Source organism: Vipera ursinii (assembly GCF_947247035.1).
Source record: "Vipera ursinii genome assembly, chromosome: 1".
NCBI classification, from domain to species: Eukaryota; Metazoa; Chordata; class Lepidosauria; order Squamata; family Viperidae; genus Vipera; species Vipera ursinii.
This window is the reverse complement of record NC_139512.1, coordinates 335,367,550-335,379,316: the sequence shown is the minus strand read 5'-3', so window position 1 is coordinate 335,379,316 and position 11,767 is coordinate 335,367,550. Positions and strand designations below refer to the sequence as shown.

Here is an 11,767-nt window from a genome sequence, read left to right as displayed (position 1 = left end):
AGAAGAAACTTCAGAGACTTGAAACGGATGAATCAGTTGTTTCATTACAGAAATGAAAAAAGTCATATTGATCCAGAAGTGGTGAATGCTCCAACACTGGAAGTTTTTAAGAAGAGACTGGACAGCCATTTGTCTGAAATGGTGTAAGGTTTCCTGCCTAAGCAGGGGGTTGGACTAGAAGACCTCCAAGGTCCCTTCCAACTTATTACTATTATTATTATTAGATGTATGGTACCTAAAATGCAGGAAGCTATCCATATATGCCCATATGTCAGCAGATGCTTGGTTATTCTTTTTAAACTATTTATATAATAATTTTGTCTGGCTTGAGAAGCAATGATTTCTGCTTCTTAATATCAGCCCTTCCATGGCTGGATACTTACTGAGGCCACCCAGCTGAAGTTCACCAAGGGAACTGTTGAGGCCAAAGCAATTTTTAAGGAAAGATCTCCAAAAAAAAAGGCTGGATCCCCATGGGCCATTTCTGCACAAGATAAACTAATTGCAGAGCAGAAGCAGGATCCCAACAATCCAGTAACATCATGTACTTGGGGAAGGGAGCTGCTTTTGTATTGAGAAGGGACAGATGGCTATGTGTAGAAACCAATTTATTTGGTTTAGTGGTTAAGACACTAGGGTAGAAAACAGGAGACCAAGTTCATCCTGTCTTGGCCATGAAAACGAGCTGGGTGATTTTGGGAAAGGCAAGATATAAATAACATTCCATATGCATTGGGGTATAGCTATGCTGGCCATTTGCTCACAGAATGTGTCTTCAGACAATGCTGGCTCCCTTGACCAAGAAACAGAGATGAGCACCGAGCCTTTGAGGTGGACACAATTGGACAGGGAAACCTTTAGGTCAAAAATTGGTAATTTCTTCTCAGAAATTACAGCGTCACACTGCATACACTCATTTCTCAATTAAATTTGGGAATAAATTAGTATAGTTGCTAGTATCCCACAACGATAAAGCTTCTCTTTTAAGCTGTCCATAATCAAATTATGATTAAATATTTTCCTTTCCCCCCTCACTTTATAGCCCCGCATAAATAACAATATATGCCTCATTTAGTGACTCAAAGTATTGGAACAGGACTAGGGAGATTCAGGTTTGAGTCCATCCTCCGTCATGGAAAATCACTGGGTGATTTTCATTCACTTGTAGTATGAATCCCATTTTGTGCTCTGAGAAGGAAGTCAGGATATAAATCAAATATAGATAAAAGGTAAAGGTTCCCCCGCACATGCGTGCTAGTCGTTTCCAACTCTAGGGGCCGGTGCTCATCTCCGTTTCAAAGCTGAAGAGCCAGCGCTTGTCCGAGGACGTCTCCATGGTCATGTGGCTGGCATGACTAGACGCCAAAGGCGCACGGAACGCTGTTACCTTCCCACCAGAGTGGTTCCTATTTTTCTACTTGCATTTTTATGTGCTTTCGAACTGCTAGGTTGGCAGAAGCTGGGACGAGTAACAGGCACTCACTGTTACGCGGCACCCGGGATTCGACCCGCCAAACTGCCGACCTTCTGATCGACAAGGTCAGCGTCCTAACCCACTGAGCCACCACATCCCTAAATCAAATATATGGACCTCTTATTCCAACTGAACTTGGGCCCTGCTGATACCTTGGAGGCTGTTGGCGATTCTGACTTTTGGTTATCTACTGGGGTTTTGGAGCTCTCTGTGGGAGAGCTTCCTTGGGCTCTTAGGATGGTGTCTCCTCGGAGTGTATCGTTTTTTAAAAAAATTCAATAGCTACATCTTTCTAAGGTCCAAAACCAAGAAAGTTTACAGTCTAAAACAGAACAGTCATAATAACATCAGAAAGACTGCATGGAAACACTGCGGAATATGCTCCAAGATTCATTATATAAACCTACGGCCATGCAACAGAAAACATGCGTCTCTCAAATTCTACTTATGAGAACCTTTCCTAGTATAGATGCATTTTACAAAATGCACGATCCGCACGCACAGAAATTAGCATAGCGATAACTCCAGTAATCGCCCCTTCACTTTAAGACGTTTTAAGCCTCGCCTAGGGAAGAAAATGGAGCACAGCTCACTAACATGCTTCCGCCTCTTAAACAACGTGATTTGCCCGGCTTCCGCCCTAACTACAGACGCCAAGCGGCGGCGGCGGCGACGTGGATGTTCTTTTGAGTCTTATGCGACCGAAGGTTTTTCTCGCCGGCCGGTCCTTCTTGTGCCGACGTGTGCTGAGAGTTCTGCGCCTGCGCTCTGTCAAGGAGGCCGGATCTGCGCATGCCTAGTCGAGATCAAAGCGCTGTTGCACAGAGTTACGCTAGAGAGGAGGGGGAGTCGAGGAAAGAACAACCTAGTGCGGAATTGGCATGAGCTGACCTTTGACCCCGCTGATCCCGGCTTTGCTGATCCAGACATGCCCCCTCGTCGGCCGCCCGAGCTCTACCGGGCTCCGTTCCCGCTCTATGCCCTGCGCGTACACCGTGAAGCTGGACTGGCACTGATCGCGGGGGGAGGCGGCGCCGCCAAGACGGGGATCACGAATGGCTTGGTATGGAAGCTCAGGGAGTAGGGTACACCCATCCCTCGCTCTGCTCTCGGATTCGCCTTCTGTGCGTTGGCCGGGAGCTCTCCTCCTGCCCCTAGAGCTGTACCCATCACCCGGCTAGGGAGATGGGGAGGATGGTGGTGTTTGCGGCAACTGTCAGAACAAGGTTTGTGCAGCATTGGATGAAGCTGCTTTTGGAAGTGCACAGGTGTAAAATGTCCATGAAGAAAATCACGAACCCGGATCGTTAAGCTGGCCTCCTTGGGGGCCGGGGGGGGGCATTAGGCTCCAAAGGAAAACTTGAAAAGGACCAGGTTTGGGAAAAAAGAATGGCTATGCAGGAACTGTGGTTGGCCTTTCAGGCAAGCACCAAACCATATTTGAAGAAGGGGGGAAATTGTGCCCTCTATGCACATATTCATTGGTACAATGGTAAGGCAGGGCAAATCTTGTCATCCCTGGCAAGATTTGCTCTTGGGCAGATAAGGCCATTTTGCAGGTATTTTTGGTGCTTTATCCTTCCTTTTTCCTATTTTGTTCCCCAAGCATTTCTTGCAGCTGGACTGGAGAGAAGGAAAGTTATCTGCCTCACTGCTACATGCTCATGACACAGAGACCCGGGCCACCATGACTATGGCACTAGCAGGAAATTTTATTGCTGCAGGGCAGGATGCTACTTGCCACATCCTGAGTTTCCAGCTCTTTAAATCCGGGCAGAAAACAGGTGGCAGCAGCGGTGATAGTGCTAAAGCAGGTGAGAACCTAACATTTATTTAGCTACAGAATTGAATTCCTAATACACTAAAGCCCAGAATAATAGCAGTCTACAAATAAATGTAAAAGTGGAAACAGCAATAGTTAAAAAATTTGCTAATACTGAAAATGGACAAGATCTGCAGAAGAGACAGGAAACTTGGGGTGTTTCCTCAGACAGGTTTGTGGAATATTTCCTTATGTGCCATTATGCCCTTAGGTGCCGGTGATAAAAATCTACGGAGACGCAAGCCCCCCATTCCCAGTGAGAAGAGCAATGGCAGTACACGCACAGAGATGACAGAGGTGGCAGTGGAAACTTTGCACCGTGTCCAAACAGACACCAGCCCAGATAAACTCCAGAAGGCTGTGTGCTTCAGTGATGATCACACCCTCCTGGCTACCGGTGGCGTGGATGGTTTCCTACGAGTCTGGGAGGTACACCTGTTTGAAGAGACGGAGAAATGGTCTATTGTGTGTTGGGGAGCAAGGTTTTGGTCTGGTGCTACAATGGTGGATTGCAAAGCACTTCTTTCGTAGATTGGGAGTGTGTACATGGAGGTGATGGTAAATATTTTGTTTCTTACATCGTTCACAGTTTCCCAGCATGAAGAAAACACTTGAATTCCAGGCACACAATGGTGAGATAGAGGATATAGCACTGAGTCCTGATAACAAGGTGAGAAGGCTGAAGGTATTTTTTTTTAATTATTTCTACTGCTTGTTAAGGGAAGTGATCTAAGATGCCAATGGAGAAAGGCAACACTGCACATTTTTCCCAGATTATATTCTAGCAGGAGGAGGGAGCAAGAGGGGAGAAGGATTTGGGAAGTGCAGGTGAGAAGCAGAACTGAAGATGGCCTAGGAAGAGGGACAGAAATAATTTCTGGAGATAGATGTGGTAGGCATTATCAGGACGTAGATAATTTACACAAATAAGTACAACAGTTTTTAAAAACCTATTTCTTTTTAAAGTTATTTAATAAAAACTAATTTATTTCTTTGCTATAAAACCCCCACATTTTGCCATTACCTTCAAGTCAGAAAGGCTTTCTAAATTCTAAGGAGTTTAGTAGTGGTAGTGGAATAATAGGATAATTAGCAAAAAGATTGCCACAAGAAGGGAGCATATTGAAATCCTCCCCTGCATCCAAAATAAAAAAAAATTAAAAAAATCTTACCTTTCTCCAGTTTGCCCAAAGGCACCCAGCCAGCTTTTATGCTGATGTGAATCCAGGCAATCATAGTTTAGTGGTCAAACAAATAATGGCTTAGTGTTATACATGAATAGTCTTTTCTTGAAAGAGTAATGTGAAAGACAGTATGAAGGAATAGTATATCTTTCTTATCTAGGCTAGTCGAATAGCCTCAGAGTACAGTGTCATTGAATTATGTAGCTGCCTCTGGTAGTCCATAGTATTTTCTGTACTTTCTGGAGTAAGGAAAGGCTAACAAAGAAAAGACACAGGGGAAAAAAAGGCACCGAAAGCAAGAAAATGCAGTATTTCCATAACGACTAGGCAGCATTTAAAGTCTTTGGAGCAACCTTTCCATTATACAGAACTATTTCTGGAATCAAAAGAATAGAATAACAGAATTGGAACCTTGGAGGTCTTCTAGTCCAACCCCCTGCTCAGGCAGGAAACCCTATACCATTTCAGACAAATGTCCAGTCTCTTCTTAAAAACTTCCAGTGTTGGAGCATTCACCACTTCCAGAGGCAGGTGGTTCTTCTGATTAATTATTCTGTCAGGAAATTTCTCCTTAGTTCTAAGTTGCTTCTCTCCTTCATTACATTAGGATTACCACAGATCTGTCACAAACCCCCTGCTGCTTTGTATGAAATGTGCATACCATTAAAAACTGAGAAGGGATTTCAAATCCAAAAGGGACCAGTACAGTACCAGATTGTTGCTTGCTTGCTGGTTTTGTTAGTTCCCAGAAGGAAAGAAAACAATCAGAGACAAATAAATATGTGAGAACACAGAGCCCCTATTGAAGACTCACGGCAAAGAACAGTCTGACTATAATGGTCGTTATTATGTAAAAGACTTGAAGAAGCACAGTGGAATAGTTGGAACTCCTTTATCTTTATTCGGGCAAAGACTGGCTTTCATTGTTTTTATGGACAAGAGGTAGTAATGGTGGGGACCATGGCTGCTCATATTGCATCTTTCCAGGTGGTGACAGTGGGACGGGACTTCCAGTGTTGTGTGTGGCAACGAGATCAGATGGTGACGGGTCTGCGTTGGAATGAAAATCTTCCAGGCATTCCAGACAAGACCTACCGCTACCAGTCTTGCAAGTAAGGGGAATACCAAGACAGTTGGTCTGGACCATACATGTTTACTTTCTATTTGGATGCTGCTTCCTTCTTCCACAGGTTTGGTTCAGTTGAAGACCAAGCCAAGGCATTGCGATTGTACACAGTGCAGATCCCCTACAAGCGTGAACGACGTCCGCTTCCCTGCTACATCACCAAGTGGGATGGACATAGTTTCTTGCCCCTGCTCACTCGTCCCTGTGGCAATGAGGTCATCTCATGCCTCTCTGTAAGGTGAGACGATTTTCCCGTGTTCCACCTTCACAGAAGAGAGAGGAACCCTGGTTCTGTTTGCATAACACCCTTAACCCAAGGATGACTAAACAATGGTTTTCTGCGGCTTTTACACTATATTTAACTACAGTATACAGACTATATTCACTGTATATTTGCACAACATGCTAAGCTATATGTTGTAAAATGGTGGTGTTAGGTGCGTGCCTGAATAGGAGCTGCAGCTCCTTAATAGCAAATTATAGCCTCTCAGATCCATTTCTCCTCTTAATATCCAATGGGATTAATGGGAAAGTACTTTGCAGACATCTTAGTTTTGGTATTTCAAGGTTGGAGCCTGTTTGGCCTTCAGAGGAAATGCTAGTCCTCTAAAACGGGTCCCCAACCCCCGGTCCGTGGACCAGTATCAGGCTGCGCCATGGCAGCAACCGGTCCGCACAAACAAGCAAAGCCCCATGTGTGAGATGTAGGTAGCACACAAAACCACGCCCCCTCTGGTCCGCGGAAAACCTCTCTCCACAAAACCAGTCCCTGGTGCCCAAAAGGTTGGGGACCTCTGCTCTAAAACACATTTATCTCTCTATTGGTCTGTATGAATGTTATGGGGAATGCACATGGCTCTCTTTCTATGCTTTCAGTGAGACAGGCACATTCCTGGGTTTGGGCACTGTCACAGGCTCGGTTGCCATCTTCGTCGCCTTTTCTTTGCAGGTATGAGTTTACCCCTCCAAGATTGTGTATACTTATGCTCAGCTAGCTGGGCCAGCTCCAGCACACACAAAAGCCTGGTCAAGGCACAAGCCATTGTTGGAGTGAGGGGTGAGGATGTTGATACTTATGTTTCAAACTCATGGTTGGCATAGGGCTGTTCTGTGTACAGTTGCAAGACCTTGCAGCAGGCTCTATAAGTAAGGCCAAGGGAAAGGGGAGGATTACCTTGACTCCTGAGAGGGTTAAAACCAAAATGGGGTTGAATGCCTCCTGAATCATTGGCACGTTGCCTCCAGTTCTGTGTTCGTTTCTACTTCCCCAGAGGCTGTACTACGTGCGAGAAGCACATGGCATCGTGGTCACTGCTGTGTCCTTCCTGCCCGAGACTCCGGAACTGCTCAAGAGCAATGAGGCAGCCCTGCTGAGTGTGGCAGTTGACAGCCGCTGCCGCCTGCACCAGATTGCCTGCCGGCGTATGTTCAAAGCTGGGACGGTGGATTTAAATGTGGGATGGGATTCCTGTCTTGCCAATATGGGGTCTCCTACAAACTCTTGGTGATTCAATGCTCTTTTCTTTCCCAGGGAGTTTCCCCATCTGGCTCCTGCTGCTCTTCTGTGCTGGGCTGATTGTGGGCACAGTCCTGTTACTGCAGCTGGCCTTCCCAGGGTTCCTCTAACCTTTCTTCGTGGTGAGATTCCTGGAAAGCTTGGACCTTCTCTGCCCTTCCTGTAAGGGACACATCTTCTCCTTTCTAACCTGAGAAACTGAGAGAAGATTCGGAAGCCAGGGCAACGATTGCCCTAGTGAAGTGAGTGGTCAGGAGGACTTGGCCAAGCTGGAGGCTGGGCCTCACATCGATCAGGTTTTGGCCTTGAGCAATTCTTACCTAACCCCATCACACTGAATAGGGATGGAGGAACTATACTCCTCCATTTTTGACTGATCTGTGAGAAACATTCCAGCTTTATTTGCTCTGAGCAGAGATTTCCTGTTTAAGCTCAGGACTTAAACCTTGAATTATTAAACACAATGATGGAGCAGAACCTTTCCTTCCTTCCTGCCTGTCTGCCTTGTTGGTTACTTCTCCATTTCCTTTCGGCTTGGGCAGAGCCAGAGGTCATAATTGTAGAGGGGTTCTTTGGGGCCAGAAATGAAGGAGGTTGCAGCTGCTCCACGGACACTGACCAAGACACTGTCATTTGGAATAGCTCTGGTGTCCCGTGTCTAACAGCAATGAAGCTATTTTTTTTTATTTTTCTGCCATGGCTATGTAAGAGAAAGGGATAGAGAGGATAAGGGATTTTGGGATTCCCTTTCCTCTTGAGAGCATCTATAGCTTGACTGCAGGAATTACTCTAATACTCTAAATGTATACACAGAGAAAGCAAGGACGCTTATGCCTGTGTTCATGCAAATGCACACCCCGTTTACAGCTTGATTATGTCAGCAAACCGTAACTGTTCTCATGAAAAAAAAAAAGATTTTCAGCAATTAACAGTCCCTCCTCACATCTGGCTTCAAGCATTCTCCAGTATGGATTTCTCCGTGAAGTGAAAATTTCTTTCCCCTCTTTTATTAGGTTGATTACTTATTTTGTGACTTGGGAAGTATGTGAACAATATCATACGTTCAATTATTTTAAATTCCCAGAGTTTTATTAGGGTCACCACTTTTTCAAAGAAGTAAAAAATCGTGATTGCTGATATGGTATGCTGGCATTTGCCAGTCAGAAAAATGAAAGTGGTCACAATCTGAAAAGAATGCTAGGGCAGGTGGTTCTGCATCCTGCATCAATGCTTGTTTTTATCAGGGAAGCAAGAGGGGGAATAAATCTTCCTTGATAGTCCAGGTACAATGTCTCAGTTGAGTGAGCCAGTAACTGAGAAGATGAAATGAACAGAAACTTGAAGTTTCCTGTCCTTAACTGTAGAGAAGGCCTTGGCTCTAGTAGTGCATTTTTTTGGAGTAGCCTTTGGGGGTCCAGCCATAGGTGATCTGTTGCTACATGACCTTCATATATATTATTTTTGGACATCTTAACATGCTTAACTAAAGAAGGTCCCCGTCCCCTGGTCTGTGGACCAGCACCAGGCTGCAGTATGAGAAACCACGCCCCCTCCAATCCATGGGAAAAAAAACCTCTCTCCACGGAACCGGTCCCTGGTGCCCAAAAGGTTAGGGCCCACTGCGATGGTTGCATTACCGTATCATGTGAAATATTTTAGATTTTTTTTGTTGTGCTCAACGTATTTGGCTAGATAACGGTTCAGTATAGTGCAAAAGCAGAAGGTTGCTTAATTCAGTCATTGGGACAAGCACGCTATACAACCACAACAGTGAATTCAAGAATGAGTTTTTGACTTCTATATGCTTGGTGATGTTCAGTTAGTTAATTCTTCCATAGCAAATACATTTCTGCATCATGCTTTATGGGGGGGGGAAAGTAGGGCTATTGGGGGAATCTGGACTTGGCAAGATCATAGAGTCTTTCAGACCATTTGAAAGGTTCCACTGCTCAGTGCCCTAGTTTACACATTGCACTATACACCTTCATTGTTTTTCTCTTAGTCTGAAACCAGGCATTCGTAGCTTGGTAAACTACAGTTCAGCAATATATTATCTAGAGCAATGTGAACTCTGCAATTAAGTCTACCTTTGCCCTGATATCTAGTTTGGCTTTGAATGATAATGGTGGTTTGAAATTTCTTTTTTAAAAAAATCAGAGGCTACTGAAAACGTAACATTGTCTGTTATGCAGTCGAGTAATCTACCAGGTCTTTGTCTGCTAACATGATTTCCAGAGTTTTAGGAGGCATATCTTTCATTGGCCCAATATTTAACAGTTGAATCTATGTACATATATCCAGGCTATAACCATTCTTGTTTGCAACCATATTTCCATATGTATTGTGAAATAGTAGCATTATTTTACTGTCCATAGGGTTTTCATGGCAAAGATACTGGAGTGGGTTGCCATTTCCTTCTCCAGTGGATCACGTTTTGTCAGAACTCTCGACTATGACCTGTCCGTCTTGGGTAGCCCTGCACGGCATAGCTCATAGCTTCATTGAATTACGCAAGCCCCTTCGCCACGACAAGGCAGTAATCCATGAAGGAAACAATAGAATAGGGAGGACCAGAGATCTTTTCAAGAAAATTGGAGAGATGAAGGGAACGTTTCATGCAAAAATGGGCATGATAAAGGACCAAAATGGCAGGGACCTAACAGAGGCAGAAGAGATTAAGAAGAGGTGGCAAAATTACACAGAAGAACTATACAAGAATGAGCTTAACGTCCCTGATAATCACAATGAGGTGGTCACTGACCTCGAGCCAGACATCCTAGAATGTGAAGTGAAGTGGGCCTTAGGAAAGCTGAGCAACAACAAAGCTAGTGGAGGTGACAGTATTCCAGCTGAGCTATTCAAAATCTTAAAAGACAGTGCAGTAAAAGTGCTACACTCAATTTGCCAGCAAATTTGGAAAACTCAACAGTGGCCACAGGATTGGAAAAGATCAGTTTACATTCCAATTCCAAAGAAAGGCAGTGCCAAAGAATGTTCAAACTATCGCACCATTGCACTCATTTCTCATGCTAGTAAAGTCATGCTTAAAATCCTACAAGCTAGACTTCAGCAGTATGTGGATCGAGAACTACCAGAAGTACAGGCAGGATTTCGAAGAGGCAGAGGAACTAGAGATCAAATTGCCAACATACGCTGGATCATGGAGAAAGCTAGGGAGTTCCAGAAAAACATCTACTTCTGCTTCATTGACTATGCTAAAGCCTTTGATTGTGTGGATCATAACAAACTGTGGCAAGTTCTTAAAGAGATGGGAGTACCAGACCATCTTATTTGTCTCTTGAGAAACCTATATGCGGGTCAAGAAGCAACAGTGAGAACTGGACACGGAACCACTGATTGGTTCAAAATTGGGAAAGGAGTCCGGCAAGGCTGTATACTGTCGCCCTGCCTATTTAACTTATATGCAGAGCACATCATGAGAAAGGCAGGGCTAGATGAATCAAAAGTTGGAATTAAGATTGCCGGAAGAAATATCAACAACCTAAGATACGCAGATGATACCACTCTAATGGCAGAAAGTGAAGAAGAACTAAAGAGCCTCTTGTTGCGGGTGAAGAAGGAGAGTGCAAAACTTGGGTTGAAACTTAACATTAAGAAAACCAAGATCATGGCATCTGGCCCTCTCAATTCCTGGCAAATAGATGGGGAAGAAATGGAAGTAGTGACAGATTTTATTTTCCTGGGCTCCAAGATCACTGCAGATGGGGACTGTAGCCAAGAAATTAAAAGACGCTTGCTCCTGGGGAGAAAAGCCATGGCAAATCTAGACAGCACACTAAAAAGCAGAGACATCACCCTGTCAACAAAAGTGCGTATAGTCAAGGCTATGGTCTTCCCAGTTGCAATGTATGGCAGTGAAAGTTGGACCATAAGAAAGGCTGAGCGCCAAAGAATTGAGGCCTTTGAACTGTGGTGCTGGAGAAGACTCCTGCGAGTCCCTTGGACTGCAAGGCGATCAAACCGGTCAGTCCTAGAGGAGATCAATCCTGACTGCTCTTTAGAAGGCCAGATCCTGAAGCTAAAACTCAAATACTTTGGCCACCTAATGAGAAGGAAGGACTCAGTGGAGAAGAGCCTAATGCTGGGAAAGATCGAGGGCAATAGAAGAAGGGGACGACAGAGAATGAGGTGGCTGGATGGAGTCACTGAAGCAGTAGGCATGAGCTTAAATGGACTCCAGAAGATGGTAGAGGACAGGAAGGCCTGGAGGAACGTTGTCCATAGGGTCGCGATGGGTCGGACACGACTTCGCAGCTAACAACAACACAGCATTATTTTTCTGTTCTTCCCTTTCCTGAGTCTCCAACATGGTAGCTGACAGCAGGGGAAACAGTAACTTCTCTTATTTTTTCTAAATAACCAGCTTTTATGATTTCATTCTACTTGTGTCATCTTTTCAATTATATAATAATGAAATAGCCTAGCTTTGCAGCTTATTGGGAAAAAATATGTACTTTTACTGACTATGAATTGATTTGCTCTAGATAGTAATAGCAATAGCACTTAGACTTCACAGTGCTTTACAGCCCTCTCTAAGTGATTTACAGCATATTTTCCCCAATAATCTGGATCCTCATTTTACCAACCTCGGAAGGATGGAAGGCCGAGACAACCTTGAGCCAGT

The 11,767-nt window shown here is 44.5% G+C and overlaps 1 protein-coding gene across 1 annotated transcript; it reads left to right on the top strand.

The window, feature by feature from the left end:
* The first annotated feature begins 2,253 nt into the window (after positions 1–2,253).
* On the top strand, positions 2,254–7,624 carry PREB (prolactin regulatory element binding). The gene is made up of 9 exons (XM_083350770.1): positions 2,254–2,537; positions 3,081–3,288; positions 3,508–3,725; positions 3,886–3,966; positions 5,468–5,592; positions 5,671–5,844; positions 6,483–6,555; positions 6,878–7,028; positions 7,138–7,624. Exons 1-9 carry the CDS (start codon positions 2,403–2,405, stop codon positions 7,230–7,232), a joined length of 1,260 nt encoding a protein of 419 aa, XP_083206896.1. The 5' UTR covers positions 2,254–2,402; the 3' UTR covers positions 7,233–7,624.
* The last annotated feature ends 4,143 nt before the right edge of the window (positions 7,625–11,767 follow it).

Coding starts and splice junctions, on each gene's coding strand:
- PREB (XM_083350770.1), top strand. CDS start 2,403: ATGCCCCCTCGTCGGCCGCCCGAGCTCTACCGGGCTCCGTTCCCGCTC. Junction 3,967..5,467: donor CACTGAGTCCTGATAACAAG/GTGAGAAGGCTG, acceptor GCATCTTTCCAG/GTGGTGACAGTGGGACGGGA. Junction 5,845..6,482: donor ATCTCATGCCTCTCTGTAAG/GTGAGACGATTT, acceptor CTATGCTTTCAG/TGAGACAGGCACATTCCTGG.